At 37.2% G+C, this 26,811-nt stretch overlaps 2 protein-coding genes across 4 annotated transcripts in view; both read left to right on the top strand.

Annotated features, from left to right (window-relative positions):
- Positions 1-11,250, top strand: part of LOC125271766 (somatostatin receptor type 5) — a 36,524-nt gene extending 25,274 nt beyond the window's left edge. The window contains exon 3 of the mRNA XM_048196015.1: positions 9,961-11,250. Coding sequence (XP_048051972.1) covers positions 9,961-9,978 — 18 coding nt within the window. The 3' untranslated portion in view covers positions 9,979-11,250. The remainder of the gene's footprint in view (positions 1-9,960) is intronic.
- The window catches only part of LOC125271747 (NACHT, LRR and PYD domains-containing protein 12-like), a 1,137,836-nt gene that overhangs the window by 705,883 nt on the left and 405,142 nt on the right, over positions 1-26,811 (top strand). The gene's annotated exons all lie outside the window — the stretch shown is intronic.

Here is a 26,811-nt window from a genome sequence, read left to right as displayed (position 1 = left end):
TCATCAAAAACCTTAATTTCTTTTCGACTGAAGAAAGAAAGACATGGACATCTTGGATGACATGGGGTTGAGTAAATTATCAGGAAAATTTTATCTGAAAGTGAACTAATCCTTTAAACACTTCTAACTCAATAGATCTAATAAGAAGGCAAGAATGGCAAGAACTTCAAATCTTTTTGCATACAATTTATTTTACAATTTAATCAATTGGTATAAAATTTAAATTTAAAAAAGTTAAATCTACTTTACAACACAACGGTCCAGTTTCACAGACAGGGCTTAGACTTAGCCAGGATTAGGTCGTAGTTCAATTAGGACATTTAAGTAACTTTTATAAATGTGCCTTAGAAAAAAACATTACTGGTGTGCATCTTGAGACAAAACAATGACACTGACATATTTTAAGAGATGTCACTGCAAGTTATTTTCAGTTAAAAAAGCTCAAACTTGTCAGGGGAATATTGAATAAAGTGATCCGAGTTCAAAACATTTTATAGACCCGATGCAGGCACTTAAAATAGCCAACCAGTGAAAGTAAACAATATGTAAATGTTGAACTGTCATTCAAAATGGTTAAAAAAACACTTCAAAAGCCCAATGGTGTGGAGAGCTGAATGCATGTTGTCTAATATTTATATATTATATTATATTATATTATATTATATTATATACTATATTTATATGCAGACCTGAATAAAATGTAAAGGTAAAAATATTACGTTGAAGATAGATAGATAGATAGATAGATAGATAGATAGATAGATAGATAGATAGATAGATAGATAGATAGATAATGATTTCCACAGATGTCTGGAAGTAACTTTGAGACATTTTCCAAATACTTATCTCTTAAGCAATATCTGGACATTTCATTGCTGCAAACAGACTCTGATGAGGAACATTTAATGCTGTTGGATGAGGTTCTTCAACTTCTGGCACAAGGAAGAGGACTGTAACTTTCCAAAGAACCTAGAGGTGATGAGAACTGAGGTAATGCATGTAGGGAAATTAATCTTGGTGGGATGTTATTTGTACCAGTGGACATAATTCAGAAAATCCCTATGTTGACATAATTTACAGCCATGAGATCTTTCTGCTAGATTTTTCTGGAGACTTGACTGGAAATACCAGTGAACTTACACAACCGTTTTGCACGCAAATTTCAAGTGAGGCTACAAAGAGTAGGGATTTCCATTGTTTGAGATAAGCCAGGGGAAGCTTACTGATATTGAGCATTCTTTTAAATCAATAAACGCCATTCTCAGACATGCTCCTGGTCTAATGAATCCCTGCTCTGATAGATTCCTCATTCTACCAACAGCAAAGACCAATAACTCCTCGTCTGCTTCTGTTCCTGCTGCTTTTAATGAATATCCTCCTGCATGGAAAACTGGATCTGCCAGCTAAACACATCACCCTTAAAAGATTAGTTCATTTCAGAATGAAAATTTCCTGATAATTTACTCAACCCCATGTCATTCAAGATGTTTATGTCTTTCTTTCTTCAGTCAAAAAGAAATTAAGGTTTTTGAGGAAAACATTCCAGGAATATTCTCTAGTGGACTTCAACAGTTACCAACGGGTTGAAGGTCCAAATGTCAGTTTCAGCGCAGCTTCAAAGAGCTCTACATGATCCCAGATGAGGAATAAGAGTCTTATCTAGTGAAACAATCGGTCATAATAAAAATATATATACTTTTTAACCACAAATGCTCATCTTGCACTGCTCGGCGATGCACCACGTAATGATTACGTAATCATTTTGGAAAGGTCACTGATGTAGGTGGAAGTACCACGGTAGGGCAAAAAATCTCATTTTCACCTCCAACTTCAAAATCGTCTGACATCGTTGTTTACGTCACGCGGGAGCTTTCCAACATGATTACATAATGTGTATCACAGAGCTAGTGCAAGATGAGTATTTGTGGTTAAAAATATATATATTTCATTACATAAGATCCTTATTCCTCATCTGGGATCGTGTAAACCCTTTGAAGCTGCACTGAAACTGCAATTTGGTCCTTCAACCCGTTGTACCCCAGTGAACTCCATTTTATGGCAAAAAATCCGGGAATGTTTTCCTCAAAAACCTTCATTTCTTTTCGACTGTAGAAAGAAAGACATAAACATCTTGGATGACATGGGGGTGAGTAAATTATCCGGAAATTTGAATTCTGAAGTGAAATAATCCTTTAAAACCCCTGAAGCACTTCTGCAAGATCTTTTTTTACACCTTTCACTCTTTGTTCGTTCTGAAAGTCAAGCCACCAGAATCCAGACTCATTGGAACCGACATAAGGGAATTTGAGAATTCATGAAGTTGCCAAGCTGGAAACCCAACAAAAGCAACCTTGGAAACCTCATTAAAAAAGCTACCTTTCCTTCTTCCTAATGCAGTGTTTCCTGTCTGCTAGAGCCTGAAGCTGATTTGATTGCTACTCATTCTGCACACATGCAGGTCTTTCGGTCAGTGTTTGATGCTTGACGATCATTACGAGAGACTGGGTTGAGGTTTCAATGATCTTTGAGCTGATGCTTTATTGGATGGAAACACCTTTAAATTTATACTCTGTGGCCTAGTAATTGTGCAAACACTGTTGTCTAAATTTTGCAATTCTGTTTTTTTTCTTCCTTTTTTGACACTGTACGGTTTGTTCCTCTCAGTAGCAAAAACAAAATCTGCAGTGGTAATACAAGGAGCCACTGAAATATTATTTTAAACAATTGGGGCCGAAACTTTCGCAAGATACTGTTTTGTTAATCCAAACAGACACACTTGTTCACACTTCACACTGGGCCCCAGAAGAGTCTGTGTTTTTACAAAACTAACATTCAGCAACAAATATGCGTCACTGCCAACAGAAACTTGGAAAACATGGAGACACGGGTGGCTGCATTTGATTTTGGATGGAGTTTTGTCCATGGATGTGTGTAGAGCTGGAAATCGCCACACACTAAATAACAGTAGGGGGAAGTCTTGTGTGTAAATTATATGCAGATCATTGCGAGCTACAGAACTGGAAATTAAATTTTTTACATTCATCTGTACATGTGCAAAGGTGCCAACTTTATTGTACTGTTTTCTCACGAAATGTGTTTTATCATTTAATACTTTCCATCGGATACAAAAACAATGTCAAAACTCAATGACAATCACGAACAAATCTAGCACTATGAACCATTAGTGAAAGAGAAAATATAACATAATTAACATAAATATTTTAAGGATATATATAAATAATCACCCTGACGATGATGAAGACAGTGGTTCGGCCAAGACCTCTAACTGTGTGACCTTTTCAGGACACCGCAGGAGGGCGGCACCCTTTTCCCCTGATCCAGGACCAGCATCTAAAAACGAGTCCAGACCTAAACCACCATTAGAACAAACCATACACCTGATCTGAAACAAAACAAGACACCCTGTCAGATTGAATTCTGGGTCTATTGGCGGAAGTGTCCGACTGGAGCCGCAGGAGATTCATTATACACTCCTCAGACCAGACACGTAAACAACCAGAAAGAAAGCAGTGCCTTCTTCATGTATATGTTTGTCTATGTGGGTGGCTTGCACTGTGATCTTCAATCATTCTCTGATATTTTAAAAAGTACAGGCTAAAGCAGGATTCACAATCCCTCCCGAGTCGCCCGCCCACAGATGCTGATTTGATTGTAATTAAATTAGGCTGAGAGAATGAGTGGGATCCTTGTTTCTCTACTATTTGACAGTCTTTCCGTGGTGTTTTTATACACACCAAATTTGTCCCAGCTCCATTTTGAGCATAGTTTACACTTTATACTACTTTGACCATGAGCGCGTTGGACGCATGAGCACTACACTTTCCACGGAAAACCAAAATTACAAGCATGGTCATTTGGAACTTGAATGTGCGAGGCTTCCAGTGTCATTTGCTTCCAGTTATTTAACCTGCAAAACAGTCTGTTATGCTGCTTTATATTGCAAACTAGTATTATTTAAATTTATTATCATAATAACACTGGTTTGTTATGGAAACTTGTTTCTGTTACTGAATAAAAAATAAAAAAGTTAATTGTGAGTTTATATCTCACAATTCTGACTTTTTTTCTCAGAATTGTGTGATATAAACACGCAATTGTGAGTTATAAAGTTAGAACTGCGTGATATAAACTCGCAATTCTGAGAAAAAAAAGTGGGTCAGTTGTTTTCCCCCCTCAGAACTGGACTTTATAACTCGCAATTGCATTTATATCTCACAACTCTAAGGAAAAAAGTCAGAATTGCGAGATATAAACTCGCGATTATGAGGAAAAAAGTCAGAATTGCGAGATATAAACTCGCAATTGCGAGAAAAAAAGTCAAAATTGCGAGATATAAACTCGCAATTGCGAGAAAAAAGTCAGAATTGAGAGATATAAACTCGCAATTGCGAGAAAAAAGTCAGAACTGCGAGATATAAATTCGCAATTGTGAGAAAAAAAATCTGAATTGGGAGAATTCTGGCTTTATAACTCACAATTGAGAGTTTATATTTCCCAATTAGCTTCAAGCTAAAACATTCTAGCTTCATGCTGCAAAACAGTCTGTTATGCTGCTTTATATTGCAGTATTATAGCTATAACTAGTATTATTTAATTTATTATCATCATAACACTGGTTTGTTATGAAATCTTGTTTCCACCATGAATAAAAAAAAAAAGGTAATTGCAACTTTTTATCTCACAATTCTGACTTTTTTTTATTGCAATTGCGAGTTTACATCTTGCAATTCGGACCTCTGAAAACTTTTTAGCTTCATGCTAAAACATGCTCGTTTCATGCTAAATCATGCTAGCAATGTGACAACACATCCTAGCAACCACCCCAAGTACCCTAGCAACCAGATAACAAAACCCTAAGCACCACTCAAAGTGCCCTAGCAACCGCATAGCAACACCCTAACAACCAGCCCAAGTACCACTACATATCTATCACTGGCAAAACCTAGCAACTAGCTTAGGACATGCTAATAATGTGCTAAATCATGTTAACAAACATGCTAATAATGCTAGCAACATGCTAAATCATGATTGTAGCAATTTTTTACTTTGAGTGAAACCTTCAAACTTCAAGCTGTTCAAAGTTATTTTAAACTTTCAGACCTGGCTTTGCCAAGCCAACATCAAAGTTTGTCGACAAACTTTACAATCTAGTCTTTTTTTATTATTATTCCGTAGTGGAAACAAGCTTCCATAAGTTTGTAGCACAAATAGTTTGACCGTTATGGCACTTTGCCATTCTTCTCGTTATTTACCTAGCGGCTAATGTCTCGCACATTCACAGAAAACACCTTTCTTCCACATTGCAAATTAAGGTAGAGTATGTTTGAATAGACACTGATATGTACAATATTAACATGACCAGCTTTCTAAAACCTACAAATACGAATGAGCTGATGCTGTAAATAGTTTTTTTTTCATTTTGGCTTATCTCCTCAGCGTGCTGTTCCTCCGTCTCCTCCACATGACCCACGATTCTTCCTCTGTCAGGGTCAGAGAAACTGACCCTGAGCCATGTTTCGTAAGAGCAGGAATCAGAATGAAAAGTTCTGAGCATTTCATCTGCAGTTCTTGAACAGAATGCTAATTTCACGTATTCAAAACCTTTTTCTTTCTTTAGTGAAACACAAAAGGAGATGTTTAGAAGAGTATCCGGGCTTAAAAGTGGATGATGAATTACAATGTCAAACTCCAAACTACCGTTATGGCTTCAGAAGACTTGGTATGCATACTGCAGCAGATGGATTACTTTTATGCTGCTTGTTTTGTACTTTTTAGAGCCTGGCAGTATAAATTACTGCCCAGATCTCATTTTGTGGAGGACAGAATGTCATACAGGTATAAAATGACATGCAGGTCAGTACACGATGACAAAAATGTAATTTATAGGGTGAACTATTCCTTTAAAGTCTGAAACTAACTGATGATGTTCAGAAGCCATACACCAAAACTTTGCTATAATCAGTTCCAGTTCTGTACCCCCATGCCCTCCTATAGATGATGGCTTATTTACATTGATTTATTTTGAAAAAAAAAAAAAAAAAAAAGTGTTTCTTTTAAAAAGCATTGATTCATTTCAAAATATCCTATTGAACAATATATCGCATTGACAAAAGGAAATGCAATTAAACCTCTCCTCATCCTTCAGGCTCTCACCATGTTTTCCCTCATTTTTTCTCCCCACTTATCATCGGTAAAGACATTACAGCATTTGGATTGGATTTACTGAGGGAGATTAGAAGCAGACACAGCAAGAGCCCATCCTGAATGCTTGGGGTTCTGGGTAATGGATGGAAATTAGCGATGCCATCAGTTAAACAACCATTTGAATGCAAAACATACAGTCACGCAAGCTACTGCAACTGGACACGTTATCTTTATCTTTGCATGTATTGTATTGCTTGTACAGTATTTTTAAATGTAATTTAATTTATTATTATTTATTGAGCTGTTCGTCACCTTTTTTCTTCATCGATCCTCAAAAAATTATTTTTCAAAGTACATTTTAGCAGATAATACAATTTCAGTCTTTCTACTTCAAAATTTCATGTTTAATTCAATGTGTTTTATGCGCCACTTCTTTGTAATTATTTATTAAACACACTAGCAATTTCTGAGTGAAAATAGTTTCATATCCTACATTTTTTTGAGTGTAATATGATTCATTTGCTATATTTCAAGTCTTTCAAAGCTATACTTTGGAGGAAAGGACTGAAATTTAAACTGATATTGATAATCTTCCTCTCTTTAACCATAAAGAACCAGATCAGTCTAATTTGCGAATGAATCACTGAGACCAGATTTGTGAACTGAATCAACTCTCTCAAATGAATGATTCATCCGATGAACAGTGTTTTCAGTGAACAATGACTTTCAGTCTGTAACTACTTCAGAGATAAATCCACAGGTCATATGGTATTACACACTAAAAATAGTTATTTTCTTAACACGAATTCTCGCTGAGTGCGTCTGTGCGCTGCTTCATTAAAACTCTATTACTGCTCAAACACACTTAACAGAAACGCAAGCACTCTAACACACTTAGGAATAAAGCTGAATGATGTGTACTTAGATTTCTGAAAGAATCTTTACAACCCCACGTTTCTACACCTCTCACATTGTTTGGAAGACACTAGAACACATACTGACAGGAGCTGAATGGAAGATGAATGCATGAATAAAGCCAGAGAGAAAAACATATAGACAGGATCAGAGTAACGTAATAAGACCCTTGGTGCTCTTGAGATGGAAAAAGGGGACAGAAAAAGCAGAAAACAAGTGAAACATATCCATCCATTCCTTTTACAAAACTATTCTGAATCAAAGTGAACATCTAGACAGACATGAGCTGATGAGAGAGAAACTCGTCATCATGACAGGGCGACGATGATGAAAATCACTGTAATGGCAGCAGAATGTTCTGCACTTTTGTAGCTTTACATTTTTTTTCAGCTGGAGTCCATTTAGAATTTTAAGATAGATTAAGATTAAGGTGGTTGGGTTTATTTTTTTTAAAGGTGCCCTAGAACCAGTTTTTACAAAATGTAATATAAGTCTAAGGTGTCCCCTGAATGTGTCTGAAGTTTCAGCTCAAAATACCCAATAGATTATTTTTTTTTTAACAGCCTATTTTGGGGCATCATTAACTATGCACCTTTTCAGGCTGCGGCCCCTTTAAATCGCACACTCCCTGCCCCCCAAGCTCTCGACTATAATACAGTGCATTTACAAAGTTCACACAGCTAATATAACCCTCAAATGGATCTTTACAAGATATTCGTCATGCATACTGCATGCATGCGTTGGATCATGTGAGTATAGTATTTATTTGGATGTTTACATTTGATTCTGAATGAGTTTGAGGCTGTGCTTCGTGGCTAAAGCTAACATTACACACTGTTGGAGAGATTTATAAAGAATGAAGTTGTGTTTATGAATTATACAGACTGCAAGTGTTTAAAAATGAAAATAGCGACGGCTCTCTTGTCTCCGTGAATACAGTAAGAAACGATGGTAACTTTAACCACATTTAACAGTACATAACAGTACAATTTACAAATATCACTAAAAATATCATGTAATCATGGATCATGTCAGTTATTATCGCTCCATCTGCCATTTTTCGCTGTTGTTCTTGCTTGCTTACCTAGTCTGATGATTCAGCTGTGCACAGATCCAGACGTTAATACTGGCTGCCCTTGTGTAATGCCTTGATCATGAGCTGGCATATGCAAATATTGGGGGCGTACATATTAATGATCCCGACTGTTACGTAACATTCAATGTTATGTTGAGATTCGCCTGTTCTTCGGAGGTCTTTTAAACAAATGAGATTTACACAAGAAGGAGGAAACAATGGAGTTTGAGACTCACTGTATGTCATTTCCATGTACTGAACTCTTGTTATTCAACTATGCTGAGGTAAATTAAATTTTTGATTCTAGGGCACCTTTAACTAAAAAAGGAATAGTTCTCCTAAAAAGAAAAATTCTGAACTCATAATAAAAGTGTTTAGAGAAGCTTTTTGGTTTTATTTGTGCTAGTGTGTTTAATTAAGAAATGGCTTTTTTGAATGTGCCGCTCCAAGTTTGACATCATTGACCAGTGTTGCCAGGTCTGTGCAACAAAAATAAAAATAAAACATTTTCTCTGTCACAATTTTATCTTCTATGCAGAGTATGTATGTCTGGGGGAATGGGGGGTGGTTTGGGGGTATTAAAGCGGCAAATTTTTATGTTTCTGTGGTAATCAACCCACTGGGAAAAAAAAAAAAAAAAAGAAATCAACCCGCGGCAACAACTTAAAGTCATTCAAGCTTTTTTAGGCATGAAGAATTTTTTTTTTTTCACAGTCATTTTGATGATCAAAGATCATCTTTAAAGGATTAGTTCACTTCAGAATGAAAATTTCCTGATAATTTACTCACCCCTATGTCATCCAAGATGTTCATGTCTTTCTTTCTTCAGTAGAAAAGAAATGAAGGTTTTTGAGGAAAACATTCAAGGATTTTTCTCCATATAGTGGACTTCAACAGTTACCAACGTGTTGAAGGTCCAAATTGCAGTTTCAGTGCAGCTTCAAAAGGCTCTACATGATCCCAGACGAGGAATAAGAGTCTTATCTAGCTAAATGATTGGTCATTTTCTAAAAAAAAATAAAAATGTATACTTTTTAACCACAAATGCTCGTCTTGCACTGCTCTGCGATGCACCACGCATTACGTAATCATGTTGGAAAGGTCATGCGTGATGTAGGTGGAAGTACCGAGTCACGCGTGACTATTTCCAACATGACTACGTAATGCATAGAGCATCGCAGAGCAGTGCAAGACAAGCATTTGTGGTTATATATAATTTATATAATTTTATATATATTTTTTTTTTTTTTTAGAAAATGACCAATCATTTCGCTAGATAAGACCCTTATTCCTCGTCTGGATAGAGCCTTTTGAAGCTGCACTGAAACTGCAGTTTGGACCGTCATCCCGTTGAACCCCAGTGAAGTCCACTATATGGAGAAAAATCCTGGAATGTTTTCCTCAAAAACCTTCATTTCTTTTGGACTGAAGAAAGAAAGACATAAACATCTTGGATGACGTGGGGGTGAGTAAATTATCAGGAAATTTTCATTCTGAAGTGAACTAATCAGGGTGAGTTTAAAAGTAGCCCAATTCCATGGGAAAACCACAGACTTGGCAACACTCTCATTGACTACAAACGCTGCTGTCATGTGACCAGTCATGATTTCACATAGTAAATTTGAAAAGAGCAAGAAAAATACAGTTTTTTCAGGATTTTTAAGGATAAGCTCATCTCCTGAGAGTGTTCTCAACCTCAAATCAATTTCAGAATTTCAGAAATACAATTATGAAGGATCGCTCTGTATAGAAACATCTCATCTTGTTTGCTTTAGTTTTCCTTATGTCTCTCTCTCTCTCTGCAGCTGCAGTCTTTACCTTGATTAGTGCTGTTTAACACTGCCACCTGGGTGAGTGAGTGAGTGTGTGTCTGTGCCGCGGTTACGTCTCTCATCCTCTTCATTATATGCTCAGCGTCCTCAGGTTTCGCTCTAATTAAGATGTTATTTCCTCAGCACTGCCTGCACTAACAAACCACAAACAATAGGATGTTTATTCAAACACTCTCCCCTTTTTAAAACCTCTGTATTTTGATGAAGAGATATTTCAAATATCAGTCCTTCGCATCCTCTGTCCTTAATTATCTGACCATATCTGATAAAGCCAAAGCGGCCCATGTCACTGGATCCCTTCAGTCACAATTACTGCAGTCGAGACTGCAGCGCTGCTTTAATCACATTGACATTTTCTGGTAAATATTTTATGAAGTTAGACTGCACAGAATGTTCCAAAAGTATTCACCCTCTTCTAATGGATTTTATTGTTTTACTCTGCTAAATATTAAGACGGAAAATGTATCTCATCCAAATAACTTTAGTGGTGCAAGCCTGGTTGTATGCATAATAGACCTTAGTTAGTTTAGAACGCCAATTTCGCAAATTACGCCAATTTAACGCAGATGAAAATGAGGCTGTGAGGGATAGACTTTTATGGAGCTTTTGTCTACTGACAGGTTTTTTTTCAGAAAGATGTTGAACAATCTGCATGTTGGTAAACAACAGTACAATTCATTGAACGCACTGTATTATATCCATCACAGCCTTGACTAAGGTCTATTGTGTTCTGAAAGGCCATGAATCATACTCAGTTCATTCTCAGTGTAATGGACGTAGGCCGGTAAGAGCTGTGCATGTAAACCTCACTCCCCTGATCTCAAGAGGTGCTCTAGTGAGAGATCCTAGAAACTGCGGTCTTTAGCCTCCTTGTTAGAGAGCCCAACTCCCATGCCAGGGACCAGGGTTCGAGTCCCACTTATAGCGAGTGGTTCAAAGGGGCCATTTACATGACACTGTTTTCGATTAAAAATTGAATTTTTTGGCTGTTCATTTACACAACAACAGCAAGCTTTTGAAAATTGGTTTTAAAGTGCACGTTTTTGAAAACGATACCATGATCGTCTCCATGTAAACAACAAAAATGCACATGAAGTCATGCGCATCACATGTAAAGTCTTTTCAAAGTGACATTGCCAGCTACTGACCTGGCATGCATAATACGCCATTTTTTCAAGTTGTTTTCACAGATCATGATTTCGTCTGTATGTGCAAAAACTTTTCCATTTTTAGTACATCATTGTTAGGGCTTGGTAAAAAAATATTGATTTCTCGATTTTAATCAATTCTCATTTTTATGAACCAATATCGATTCTTAAATGCCAAGAATCGATTAGTCTAGTCTGTTTTCAGTTGATGAATGAGCAGAACATGTAGTGCCTCCCATCCAATAAATCACAATAATCTTTGTGCTTTGTTACTTTTGATATCAAGCAAAGTCTCAGATTTCAAATGCCGTCCATCTTATTATGAGATTAAAAAAATAAATACCGTTTTGGCGCTGTTTAATGTGGCGTGACGGATCGCTTTAGTGCCTCAGTTAAAGAGAAGCATGTGAACATCCTCTCCTCCACTTTAATACCAGTTACAGCGTGAAATAAACATGAATAAACATCTGAAGGTGTGTTAAAAGATACAGTACAACTTACCAAAATCTGTATCATGTCTCGTGTAATCGCTCAGTCAGTGTTTCAACCTCGGAAAGACGTCAATAAAACGGCTTGTAAACAATGACATGTAACGTCACATTTACCTCAGAGAAACATACACTTTGACCATAAACTCTAGAAAGCAGCATTCTGATAAATATAGCTATGCACCGTTACACATTCATTATAATTCATTTTTAATGTTCTTCAATATTTAATGCATGTTTGAATAAATCAGTTATGACAGCCGCGATTTAAATGTTTATATTTAAAAAAAAAACGAATTGGAGTAGAAATATGATTATGTAATTCTACACTTTATTTATAATAAAAACATAATTGAGTGTAATTTAAGTGTTTTATATATAAATAAGTTCATTTAACCTTCAATATTATTATAGTAGTACCAGCTGACTCCCATGTGTAGTTTACAGCATTAGTTGAGAGAACGAACGTCTCGCGAACGTCTGCCGGCCACACAAACATAATAAAACATAATATAATATCCAGCCTCTCTCGTCCTTCACTGTCGTCGCTCCTCCTTTTATGCCTCTGGAGCTCCTCCGTGAGAGACTCAAGGCCGGTGCGCCTCCCAGGTGATGCTTGTTGTCACTTGCGTCACCGGCCTCGCGCCGTTCCCTCACGGCTCTCGCCCGCCCTGCTCGTCACAATCACGCTTGACGTAGGCGGAAGTACCGACTCAGTGTTTACAAGTCAAACACCGTTCACAAAAACAACTAATGGTTCTTTCATCCTGTGTTGTCAGTGCCATCAGACTGTCATACCCTTCTCCAGCAGAACAAAAACACCTCTGAAGTGTAGGAACTGTGGACGAACCATACAAATGAATCATTCAGATGATTCTTTCAAAACATATTTCTAATTCAGAATCGAGGTTTCGGCTCCGGCTCGTCTACAGAGAGAACCAATGCTGATGGTTTTACGACCCTATGCTTCCTGATAGCAGGAGAAGTGACATACCAAAGGGTCACCCAAGAAGATAGATCCTTTGATCACCAGAGCAAAGAAACAGAGAGACAATGCAGACCCCTTTTGTTTCCTTACTTCACAGGAAAGCCAAAGAGACTGTTCTACAAATAAAACTGCTTCAAAATTGTTCCAACAATTTTAATGGACTTATCAAACATCTTTTAACTACATACATTTTGCATTATGTGTCCACAGGTACTACCTGTAAACAGTTAGGCTTTAGAACACTCACAATTCATGTAAATGTGTTAACTCTTGACTGAATGACTGAAAGTATGCCTTATTTGGACTTGATTTATTTCTTTTCATCTTACTTAAAGGTCCCGTTCTTCGTGATCCCATGTTTCAAACTTTAGTTAGTGTGTAATGTTGTTGTTAGAGTATAAATAAAATCTGTAAAATTTTAAAGCTCAAAGTTCAATGCCAAGCGAGATATTTTATTTAACAGAAGTCGCCTACATCGAACGGCCAGTTTGGACTACATCCCTCTACTTCCTTCTTTAATGACGTCACTAAAACAGTTTTTTGACTAACCTCCGCCCACAGGAATACACAAGAGTTGCGTTTGTAGAGTGTGTTTGTCGCCATGTCGTCAAAACGCTGTTATTTTCATCCCGTCTGATTCCGGCTCAAATTGATAGGGTAAAATTAAAGACATGTTTACAATAACACTGAGCGCATGCATCTCCACGTTATGGTAAGAGGCGTGACCTTTCCGGGCAAGGTTCGCTAAGCTGCTGTCGAATCACAACACAGGAACCGCTGGCACAATCAGAACTCGTTACGTATTTCTGAAGGAGGGACTTCATAGAACAAGGAAGTCATCAGCCCGTTTTTATGACAGTGGAAACAGCGGTATACAGATAAGTAAATTATGTGAGAAATACTGTGTTTTTTTACACGCGAAACATGAACACATGTTATATTGCACACTATAAACACAATCAAAGCTTCAAAAAAACACGAAAAACGGGACCTTTAAATCATGGCTTGAATGAAATTGTTTAAAATGTATCATATTCCAGTTAATAGAAATTATGTTAAAATGGCACTCTGCTAAAGCAGAGACAGACCGGGATGTAACACCTATGTTTTATTGGGGGCAGAGGAAGGCCCTATTGAAACAGGACAATGTCTGATTGGCCAAGACTCCTCAGAGGTGTGACAAACAACTAAGTTTAAATTGTCATATTGCAAGATAGTGAACGGGTTAGTTCTGGAAAAAAGAAGTCAAGACAAGTACCAAGAACAATGGAGTAACAAGAAGAACAGACAAGCCGCTCATTCAAGCCATCCAACCTTCACTCACTTTTCTTTTCTTTTACTTAATTTTCCTTTACCGCTGAAAGTCTTGTGTCCTAAGTTTCGCCGCAAAGTTCAACCAACGACTTTTGCCGCTTCAACTCCAGCGACAAAGAGACTTCCTTTCATTGTTCCACACGGACCTGACCTGGACCAATCATCGGCTTGGGAAACCCTTCTCTGCACAACGAGGGAAATTCACCTTTAAGTCAACGCAAGCAAGTACCTCCAGATGAAAACTGAACTGGTGCATTTAAATTAATGATTCATGGTTCGTTCGGGTCTTTGAAATGCATTGATAGGAATTCTGTTAATCATATCACTCTCTCTCGCTCTCTCTCTCAAAACTCTTTCTCTCATTTCCTTCTTACTGCAACGAGTATGAATGTATGTATGTGGGTATGTGCGTGTGTTTTTGTTAGATTAGTTTGTGTTAGAATAAATAAAATCTCTTGTAGATTTTAAAAGAAAGTGTCTTGTATTATGTGATTCTAAAATTTAATGTCTTAAACTGTCGGTTTTAAGTTACCGTGCTCTAATCAGTGTTTTCACGATTGTTGGATATTTATAGTGGAACGCACTTCAAAATGGCGGCAGGGATTCCCCCGAGGGGAAGTGTTTAGGGAAGTTCGCGAGTGCGTGTCTAAAACCGAACTGGAACGCAGCCCTGATAGATGGGAGTGTTTTACGTCAACAGGGAAACGTTACATATGCCTATGTTTTAATATTTCGCACTGAGGTTAGTATACACAACAAAGCAAAAGGAAAGAAAAGGCTATGTTTATTATAAATTTTTAGACTCTATTCAAGCTGTTAAACTAAAAGTGTAAAACTAATGTATCTTGCAGCACAGGGTGAAGTCAGTATGTACATTAACGACGATTTGAGAGAAATATAATATACATTTAATCATGTAAAACAATGTACATGGCGCTCTGTGGCGCGGCAGGATTTTGAGTCGTAGCTGGGCACCGCGGACTGGCGCCGAATGTCGCCGCCGGTGTGCGTACACTCATAGAAAACAATGCGTTCGGATTTTAAAGACGCGGCGCGGCGCTGAGCTTCGCGTCCGGTGTGTGACCCCCTTAAAACGCTGTTGCTCTGTAACGGTGGAAATCCATTTTGTCCGGTAATGCAGCGAGATGGAAACAGGGACTCACCGACTGATTCTAATATGGCGGGATTGAAATGGTCCAGTCGTGGCAGCATTGAGATTCTTCCTCTGTTGGCAATGGTTGGCATTTGCCACATGTGCACCACCACGTCTCGTTAGATCTTCGTCTGCCCGATGCTGGAGAGGTGTGTGTCACCGCAGCAGTCTCTTCCTCTGTGTATTCCGGTTCAAAAAGGTAGGGCAGGGCGGAAAACTCATCTTCTCCTCTAAGTTCAAAATCGTCCGACGTTGTTTTACCTTTTTTTGTAAACGGCGTTTGACTTGTAAATAGTGATGGCCGATTTCGAAACACTGCTTCATGAATCTTTTGTTTCGAATCAGTGATTCGGAGCGTGTATCAAACTGCTAAAGTCACGTGATTTTAGTAAACGAGGCTTCGTTACGTCATCACTGTTTCGAAACAGTTCGAAATTTCAATGGTTCACCGATAGAAGGCGATGATAAAGTGAGCCCATGAATCATGCAGGATCACTGAGAACTATTGAACAAGTGTCTAGGGCTTTACCCTATGGTTTTGCCTGATCTCCGATCAGTTTTATACATTTGTAGATGTTTTAATTATACATTAGACACACTCTGTCAGTTTAAATCTAGACTAAAAACACATCTCTTTGCTCTTGCATACACATAACACATTATCAATACATTAACATTTTTCAAATCCGTTAAAGGATTGTTACGCTGCAATAATTAGGTCGGCCGGAACCGAGAACATTTCCTATAACACTAGATATACCTGTACATCAGAATAAGAATGGCATCTACGCTAATATCAGTCTCTCTGCTTATCCTGAGGTTTGCCGGGTGCTGGATCCAGGCCGTATCCAGATCAGATGGAGAACCTGTGTCTGGACCTGACTACAACGTAGCCCAGGAGACAATGGGCCTACAGATCCAGTTCTGGCTGCATCTATAATTCAGATTTTTAAATCTCCGTATCCGTTTACATATATTTATATATAATCTATTTTTAATCTCCATAATAAAAATGTATAATTCAGATTTTGATCTCCATATCCATTTACATATATTATATATATTGTCGCCTTAGTATACCTGACAACTTAGAAGAACTCGATGCTGCTCGATGCTGCAACAGAAACTATTGGCTCTCTCTTTTCCAGCACATTAGATGCAGTCGCTCCTTTACGTCTAAAGAAGATTAAGGAAACTAATCCAACGCCGTGGTATGATGAGCACACTCGGGCTCTAAAACGAGCTGTGAGAAAAACTGAACGTAGTTGGAAGAAAACAAAACTAGAAGTTTTTCGCCTTTCGTGGAAAGAAAAAATGATTGAGTACAGAACGGCTATAAGAAATGCTAGATCTACTTATTTTTCAAATCTCTTAATAGAAAACAAACATAATCCTAGGTACTTATTTGACACAGTGGCTAAATTAACTAGAAACAGAGATTCAACTGCTGACGTTTCCAAAGAGCACAGCAGTAATGACTTTATGAACTTCTTTACTTGCAAGATTGATAATATTAGAGAGAAAATTAAAAACATGCAACCGTCTACAGTTTCGCTTCAGACAGTGCACTGTAGTGTCCCTGAGGTAAAACTAGAATCATTCGCCGCTATAGGAGAGGAAGAATTATCTAAACTTATCAAATCATCAAAATCAACAACATGTATGTTAGACCCAATGCCGACTAAACTACTGAAAGAAATGCTTCCAGAGGTCGTAGGTCCACTTCTTGATATAATTAATTCATCGTTAGCACTAGGATACGTGCCAAAAACTTTTAAGCAGGCTATTATTAAACCTCTTATTAAAAAACCTCAACTAGATCCGAGAGATTTAGTAAATTACAGGCCAATCTCGAATCTACCTTTTCTGTCAAAGATACTAGAAAAGGCAGTTTCAACACAACTGTGCTCCTTTTTAGAAAGAAATGGAATCTGTGAGGATTTCCAGTCAGGATTTAGACCATACCATAGTACTGAGACTGCTCTCGTTAGAGTTACAAACGATCTACTCCTATCATCCGATCGTGGCTGTATTTCTCTATTAGTGTTATTAGATCTCAGTGCTGCTTTTGACACTATCGATCACAACATTCTTTTAAAAAGACTTGAAAACTATATTGGCATTAGTGGAATTGCTTTGGCATGGTTCAAATCTTACTTATCTGACCGTTATCAGTCTGTAGTAGTTAATGAAGAGATGTCGTATCGATCACAAGTTCAATATGGAGTACCGCAAGGCTCAGTACTAGGACCGTTGCTTTTCACTCTGTACATGCTGCCCTTAGGAGAGATAATTAGGAAGCATGGTGTTAGTTTTCACTGCTACGCTGACGATACTCAGCTCTATATTTCCTCGCGCCCTGACGAAACCTACAAATTCACAAGACTAACAGAATGCATAGCTGACATTAAAAACTGGATGACAAGAAATTTCTTATTATTAAATTCAGAAAAAACTGATATCCTAATCTTTGGACCAAAAACTTCCTCACGAAAAAACCTTGAATACTCTCTAACACTTGACGGGTGCTCCATTAAACCTTCGTCCTCAGTTAGGAACCTGGGTGTGCTCTAATTTGATCTAAATTACGACATATGCTCTCAATGACAAATGCGGAACAGTTGGTTCATGCATTCATGACCTCAAGACTAGATTATTGTAACGCTCTACTGGGTGGTTGTTCTGCTCGGCTTTTAAACAGACTACAGTTGGTCCAAAATGCGGCAGCTAGAGTTCTTACTAGAACCAGAAAGTATGACCATATTAGCCCAGTTCTGTCAACATTACATTGCCTCCCTATTAAACATCGTATAGACTTTAAAATCTTGCTACTTACTTATAAGTTGACAATACCCAGAATATCAAAATCAACTGAAGGCGGCAGATCCTTTTCCTATTTAGCACCTAAACTCTGGAACAATCTTCCTAGCATTGTTCGGGAAGCAGACACACTCTGTCAGTTTAAATCTAGACTAAAAACACATCTCTTTGCTCTTGCATACACATAACACATTATCAATACATTAACATTTTTCAAATCCGTTAAAGGATTGTTACGCTGCAATAATTAGGTCGGCCGGAACCGAGAACATTTCCTATAACACTAGATATACCTGTACATCAGAATAAGAATGGCATCTACGCTAATATCTGTCTCTCTGCTTATCCTGAGGTTTGCCGGGTGCTGGATCCAGGCCGTATCCAGATCAGATGGAGAACCTGTGTCTGGACCTGACTACAACGTAGCCCAGGAGACAATGGGCCTACAGATCCAGTTCTGGCTGCATCTATAATTCAGATTTTTAAATCTCCGTATCCGCTTACATATATTTATATATAATCTATTTTTAATCTCTATAATAAAAATGTATAATTCAGATTTTGATCTCCATATCCATTTACATATATTATATATATCTTCCAAGGGGTTTTTTCCCTCCTAGGACTTTTTTCCCAGTGTTAGCACGCTGGGTTTTTCTCCTAGGGGTTTTTTCCACCCCTGGGAGTCAGCCGACATTGGCTTAATGTAGCACCATCTTGTATATGTTACATATTACCACGCTTGTTTGTACAGCTTATTTTTAACCACTTCCCTTTTTTCTGTGCTTCTAATATGTAAAGCTGCTTTGAAACAATTACCAATTGTAAAAAGCGCTATATAAATAAATTTGACTTGACTTGACTTGATATATCTTCCAAGGGGTTTTTTCCCTCCTAGGACTTTTTTCCCAGTGCTAGCACGCTGGGTTTTTCTCCTAGGGGGTTTTTTCCACCCCTGGGAGTCAGCCGACATTGGCTTAATGTAGCACCATCTTGTATATGTTACATATTACCACGCTTGCTTGTACAGCTTATTTTTAACCATTTCTCTTTTTTCTGTGCTCCTAATATGTAAAGCTGCTTTGAAACAATTACCAATTGTAAAAAGCGCTATATAAATAAATTTGACTTGACTTGACTTGACTTGACATTAGAATAATTAACATTAATAATGGTAGTTATTAATCTCTTACTGGCCTGTTTAGCTTGAGCCATGGAACAAAGAAACAAGCCTTTAAAATTGATAAAAGAACACATATTATACAGACACTCTATATTTAATCTTATTAGATGATTAGTTAATTCCATTTGATTGATTTTACTTTCAATAAAACTTTTGCAATACATTTGTTAAAGGGTATTTTTAATGCATGTTTGGCCTGAGTTTTGTTGCATTTCCACTGTTCTGACCACTAGGGGTCACCGTGGAGACGGGTGTCAGATTGTTTCGAAGCCTCGAATCATTACGGCACATTTGCTTCAACTGTTTCAGTGTTTCACGAAGCCTCGATCTGCCCGTCACTACTTGTAAACACTGAGTTGGTACTTCCGCCTACGTCAAGTGTGACCTTTTCAACGTAATTGCGTATTACGTGACATCATGAACGCGCATCGCAGAACAGAGTGAGGTGAGCATTTGTGCTTATGAAACTTAAACTTTTTTTTATTTATTTATTTTAAATGACCAATCGTTTTGCTAGATAAGACCCTTATTCATTGTCAGGTATCGTTTAATGCTCTTTAAAGCTGCACTGAAACTCATTTGGACCTTGAACCGTTTGGTGCCCATTGTAGTCCAGTATAAGGAGAAAAATCCTGGAATGTTTTCATCAAAAACCTTAATTTCTTTTCGACTGAAGAAAGAAAGACATGAACATCTTGGATGACATGGGGGTGAGTAAATTATCAGCAAAAGTTTATTTAAAAGTGAACTAATCCTTTAATTAGGTTGCCATTAAAAACTGGCAACTGAACACATCTGTGTCCCGATTTACCCCGACTTGCAAGTTTGAGCACACTTTTTTCATGCATTTTACAATCATTTCCCAAGAGCCTCATTTACTGCTTTAATGTGGCTGCAGTGTGTGTTCCTCTAATAACTTTCAGTGCTGTGTGCGTGTTTCTGTGATTGCGTCTCTTAATTTGGCGTCTTTTTTATTCTGTAATACATTTAAACATCTGAAGATAGTGGACACACACAAATGCACACATTTAACAAGCTTAACAACCTGCGCTCATCCAATTTTTAGTCACACGTCCAACGTTTATCATATTTTTCCCCCTTCTTCTTTGATAATTTCCCTGTGGACTAATTGGACAGAGGAACAACAGCCCTGTAGTTTTGTTACTTTATTGGACTTTATGAAGACTCAAAATAAGATACTGGATGACGCACTGGACATCTTATTTATTTCACTGCAACTTTCGCGACCAGTTTACCTTGAAAATACAATGACAATGTTGCAGCCATACATTTATGCGACTGTATATTTTACATTTCATAACTCTATATATCATTAAAGTGAAATACACCAACATTAAAATACACCAACCTTTAAACATTAAACATTCACACTGTAATCAGATGATGCACTTCCATTTTTTCTCACCTTAAATTATGATGTGATAAGACTCAATATTCAGTGAGCTAAAGGGACCCGCTAGACGTTAATGTCTTTGAGCGATTGCAGTTAAGCCAATCTCTTTTCATTTCAATCACACAGTGGATGATAATGGGTCTCATCGCACACAGAAGGATGATTTTATGCGTGACACGCTCTGGGTGGGAGATGTGTGATTGAGACCTTCGCTTTTGGCACATAAAGTTTTTTAGATTAAGATGTGCACAAATATGCAAAAAATAATTTTCAGCTCTCTACGCTTGAATGTACATCAGGGAGGCCTGAAGGGACAGCAATCCAGTCTAATTGGTAAATTCCACTAACTGCTGAATAACAGTTATCTAAGATAGAGAAGGAGATTATTCATGCATATAGATGTGGGCAGTGTGCACATTTAAAAATTACTATTAGGTGGGTCAGGCACTAAAAAATATTTAGACCTATAAATTTAAGGTTTATTTGAATTGCATATAAAATTTAGATTGATTTGGATGAAAATGAAAAAATGAAACATTTTTGCTTTGTGGCAGGAGCATTATCCTGCTGAAAGATGCCACAGCCACCAGGGAATACCGTTTCATGAAAGGGTGTACATGGTCTGCAACAATGCTTAGGTAGGTGGTACGTGTCAAAGTAACAAACTGTGATGCACTGTGTTTTCTGACACCTTTCTATTAGAACCAGCATTAAAGGGTTAGTTCACACAAAAATGAAAATACTGTCATTAATTACTTACCCTCATGCTGTTCCACACCTGTAAGACCTTCGTTCATCTTCGGAACGCAAATTAAGATATTTTAGTTGAAATCCGATGGCTCCGTGAGGCCTCCATAGGGAGCAATGACATTTCCTCGCTCAAGATCCATAAAGGTACTAAAAACATATTTAAATCAGTTCATGTGAATACAGTCATTCAATATTAATATTATAAAGCAACAAGAATATTTTTGGTGCAAAACACTGCTTCAGGAAGCATCGGAGCATAATGAATCAGTGTATCGAATCATGATTTGGATCGCTTGTCAAACCGCCAAACTGCTGAAATCACGTGACTTTGGCGCTCCGAACCGTTGATTCGGCACGCTGATTCATAACGCTCAAATGCTTCCTGAAGCAGTGTTTTGAAATCGGCCATCATTAAATAAGCATTATTTAGTTTTTTTTGGCACTCCAAAAATATTCTCGTTGCGTTATAATATTAATATTGAACCACTGTACTCACATGAACTGATTTAAATATGTTTTTAGTACCTTTATGGATCTTGAGAGAGGAAATGTCATTGCTCCCTATGCAGGCCTCACAGAGGTTAATGAAGGTCTTACAAGTGTGGGACGGCATGAGGATGAGTAATAAATGACAGAATTTTCATTTTTGGGTGAACTAACCCTTTAACTTCTTGAGCAGTTTGAGCTACAGTATCTCGTCTGTTGGATCGGATCACACATGTCAGCCTTCACTCCCCACGTGCATCAATGAGCCTCGGCCGCCCATGACCCTGTCGCCGGTTCACCACTGTTCCTTCCTTGGAGCACTTTTGATAGATACTGACCACTGCAGACCGGGAACACCCCACAAGAGCTGCAGTTTTGGAGATGCTCTGACCCAGTCGTCTAGCCATCACAATTTGGCCCTTGGTCAAACTCGCTAAAATCCTTACGCTTGCCCATTTTTCCTGCTTCTAACACATCAACTGTGAGGACAAAATGTTCACTTGCTGCCTAATATATCAGGTGCCGTGATAAAGAGATAATCAGTGTCATTCACTTCACTGGTCAGTGCTCATAAGGTTATGCCTGACTGGTGTATGCATCTAAATTTCATACGCAATCAGTATTACGCATTTATGAATTATGAAAAAGATGCTTCCTATATACTTCTCTCTCTTACTTTTCTGCACTAATGGGTGTTGTAGACTTTTGTAAGTTATTTTAATAAATGTGTTGCTAAATGACTAAGTTCAATAGTGATCATTTTTTAACACAGAAAAAAGTCCCCTGATGTCTATGGATAAGTACAGTCCTGCCACTTCTGGTGTTATTTAGAAAAACATTATTTCTTGCATGTTTAGTCATAATCTTTTCACAAGAAATGCTTAAAAAACAAATCAGCACAGCATTTGTATATATGTAAATTATGTAACCGTTGTTTTGACTTTCTTTTTGTAGTGTTCATTGCTTTAGGGTAAGAATTAAAGCACACATTTGTGTTTCTTCTCACAGAGTGTTGTTCAGTTTCAGCCGCTGCTGTGAAGTCTGTTGTCGGAATGTTTTTTAGTGAATTTCTTCATTGTGGTGAGGTTTGTTTAGCCGGCGGGGGTGTGATGATGATGAGAGCTCACACCCACGGTTTCTCAAATGTCATACCTTTTAAGCTTGTCTCTCTGTAAATACCTAGCGCTCTTCCAATCAAATAAAGTTTCTAATTTTTGGATGAGGAATTTGGTTTAGGAGCTGCATTTGTCTGTTTAAAGCAAATTCGTGTTATTTTTCTATGAAAATAGATTAATATATATACAACTGAGCCCAAACGTGGATGCAAACACCTGCACACACACACAAAATGAAATTATGGATATTCCATAATTTCATTCTGGAGGCATTGGTTATTTCCCAAATGACTTGTTTGAAATATCAACTTGAAATGCTTTTTTAAAAAAAGGCTAAACAAAAAGAATTTAATTTGAAAATATATACACCACTGATTTATTGGATTCTGCTCAACCCGTTCACGAATGCAGATGCAAAATGGGCTCTACGAAACAATCCTGAATTATTAACCTTTCATTTTGTATTTTCCATTTCACTGCTTTTCAATTTATTCCTTATGGTATAAAGGTTTTCCAGGTCTAACCCTCTTTCTCATTACGGCCCAATACCTTTGTCGAGTGACCCGAGAACGAGCGGTCAGCTCTTGAAGGTCCACAGGCTACTTGAAAAGCACAGAGAAAATTACAGGGTCATTACAGTGCTCGGGGCTCATGGGGAATGAAATGGTTTAGAGGTTTTGCGTGTCAAGTGATTCAAAGTCTACCTCAATAGATGATGTCAAACCTGCAGATTCTGTCATCGCAGAGAGTTATTGATCACACGTGGACAACAAACTCTTTTTCTTCTGGTTTAAATAAAGAACAACTTGAGCCCTGAGGTTTTTGACATTATTATTAGTGACAATACAATTAAAGACAGTTGCGTGCTGTTAAAGATCAGCTATGGTGATGGTTTACAGTCTTCACAGTGGCTTTTAAAAACATCTCTACAAAACTACACTCTATCAGAACACGTCCTTCATCTGGAGTCCAAATTTATTATCTAAGCAGACATTTAGTACATCACAGGGAAGCTAAAGATGTACATGATCGTTCAAAAAAATGTGTCCCTTATGTTCACCAAAGATGATAAAAATCCAGTAATATTGTGAAATAAATAACCATGTAATTTATTCCTATATCTTCAGCATCATTACTCCAGTCTTCAGTGTCACATGATCCTTCAGAAATCATTCTGATATGATGATTTACATTTATTACATTTATGTTGAAACATTTATTATTACTATCAGTGTTGAAAACAGCTGTGCTGCTGCTTCATATTTTTGTGTAAACGTGATTTTTTTTATATAGGATTCATTACTTAATAGAAAAGAAAGTTCAAAAGAACAGCATTTATTTAAAATAGAAATATTTTGTAACATGTAAATGTCTTTACTGACACTAGTAAGTAAGATATTTTTGTTAAAATCCGATGGCTCAGTGAGGCCTGCATTGCCAGCAAGATCATTTCCTTTTTCAATGCCCAGAAAGCTACTAGAGATGTATTTAAAACAGTTCATCTGAGTTCAGTGGTTCAACCTTAATATTTTGTAGGGCTGAGCAAATATGGGTAGAACTCTTTACTGCTCTAGTACTTCAGAAATCCCTTTAAAAGGTATACATGTGAATTAAACGTGGCACAATGGCCTTCATCATCTAGTGCGAGGGATTCATCAATATGCTGATTGAGGACTGTTGGGACACTCCAGGATGGTTCTGTCTGGAGAGACAGAGTCGTTTACACCTCAATGACTTTCAACATGCTATTTATCTACTAGTGTTTTCTAACTGTCATGTTTTGTCTCATTTGACAGCTTATAAACTGAACTGAATGGTACTTAATGGAGACATAATGTACAAAGATATTGCTTAAACATGCACTGTTAATGTAGGCTACTTCTCTCCTTCTTCATCAGCACCCGTTTGCCATATCTTTTGGTTTCCTGTCACTTGGTTTTGGTGTTTGTATTCCACTCATATATAACAATGCTTTGCTCAGGGTATAAGAAGGAAAGGTAACTGATGTTCAGGGAGAAAGGCTTTAACCCTGCCACTCCTGCACACCGATGCGTAACCTCTTGATACAAGAAAGGCTTTTACGGCCTCTTCTGCACAGCAGTGCATTATTCGTTACAGCGTAAAGTTTTTTTATACAATATGTTGTTTCAGTATATTTAAACATGTAACTTAATAAATAAGTTTGCCTGCTTTAAAGGTTTTGAGAATCTTTCCTTTTGTAACTGATAATGTTGAAAGCTAAATTGATTGTTTTGTTATTTAAACATTCAGGTTAAATCCTACGTTTTCCTATCAGTAAGAAAGACTTTTACCTTTAATGAATAAGAGGTAAAAATTAATTGAGTCAGATTAATTATATTGGAGTCAGATAAATAACTGAATTATGCAGGTCATCCTTCAACTGCTTTTTTTTTCTGATTATTGGTTCAAAATAATCCAGCCTTACAATTATAAAGCGACAAGAATACTTTTTGTTCACAAAAAAAAAAAAAAAAAATAACGGCTTTATTCAACAATATCTAGTAATGGGCGATCTCGAAACACTGCTTCATGAAGCTTCGAAGCTTTTGTTTCAAATCAGTGGTTTGGAGTGCCAAAATCACGTGATTTCAGTAAACGAGGCTTCGTCATAAGTGTTTTGAAATTTCAAATATTCACGTGACTTTAGCAGTTTGATATATGCTCCGAATCACTGATTCAAAACAAAAGATTCGTAAAGCTTCGAAGCTTCATGAAGCAGTGTTCTGAAATCGCCCTTCACTAGATATTTTGTTTTTGTTTTTTAGCGCACAAAAAGTATTCTCATCACTTTAAAATATTAAGGTTGAACCACTGTAGTCACATGAACTGTTTTATATATATCTAGTTTTCTGGGCATTGAAAAAGGAAATGACCTTGCTGTCAATGCAGGTCTCACTGAGCCATCGGATTTTAACAAAAATATCTTAATTTGTGTTCTGAAGGTGAACAAAGGTCTTACTGGTGTGGAATGACATGAGGGTGAGTAATTAATGACACTATTTTCATTTTTGGGTGAACTAACCCTTTAATGCATCCTTGTTGAATCAAAGTATTAAAACAAGAAAATCTTACTGACCCCAAACTTTTGAGATACTGCAGAATGAGAACAAAGAGAGATCTTCAAAGTGCCAACAGAACAGATGTGATTGAGATCACAGAACTAATTATGATAAAGAAACAAATAAAAGTACCTAGATTAAATCAAAAAGTGGGAAGGCAAACGTACCTCAAGAAACAAAATTTTTAACCACTCAAAATGAACTCATCTAACCTTGAGAAGTTAAAAACTCAGAGCCCATGAGTTAGCTTGTTTTTTTTCCCCCCCAGACGCTTTGAGTTTGTCACAGCCATGAATCATGATTTTCTAAAAGCTATTTCTTGTCATAAACAAGTCTTTATGTATATTTTAGAGCGTGGGATATTTTCTTTCTATAGAGCATTTTATTTAACAAAAATATGGATGAACCTGTTTAGTTTTTTTTTATTATTATTCAATTCTGTCAGTGTTAAAGGATTAGTTCACTTTCAAATTAAAATTTCCTGATAATTTACTCACCCTCATGTCATCCAAGATGTTCATGTCTTTCTTTCTTCAGTCGAAAAGAAATTAAGGTTTTTAATGAAAACATTCCAGTATTTTTCTCCATATAGTGGACTTCAATGGAGCCCAACCGGTTGAAGGTCAAAATTACTATTTCAGTGCAGCTTCAAAGGGCTTTAAATGATCCCAGACGAGAAATAAGGGTCTTATCTAGAGAAACCATCACTCATTTTATATATATATATATATATATGTTTTAACAATAAATGCTCATCTTGAACTAGCTCTCTTCTTCTCTATTTGAATTCCGGCAGTGTAGATGCTGCTAAGTGTATTACTGCCCTCCACAGGACAAAGTTTGAACTAATTGTTATATACTTGCACTAGCATAGTGTATATGACA

Source organism: Megalobrama amblycephala, linkage group LG7 (genome assembly GCF_018812025.1).
Source record: "Megalobrama amblycephala isolate DHTTF-2021 linkage group LG7, ASM1881202v1, whole genome shotgun sequence".
NCBI classification, from domain to species: Eukaryota; Metazoa; Chordata; class Actinopteri; order Cypriniformes; family Xenocyprididae; genus Megalobrama; species Megalobrama amblycephala.
The sequence above is the reverse complement of the archived record's forward strand: the minus strand, read 5'-3'. Positions and strand labels throughout refer to the sequence as shown.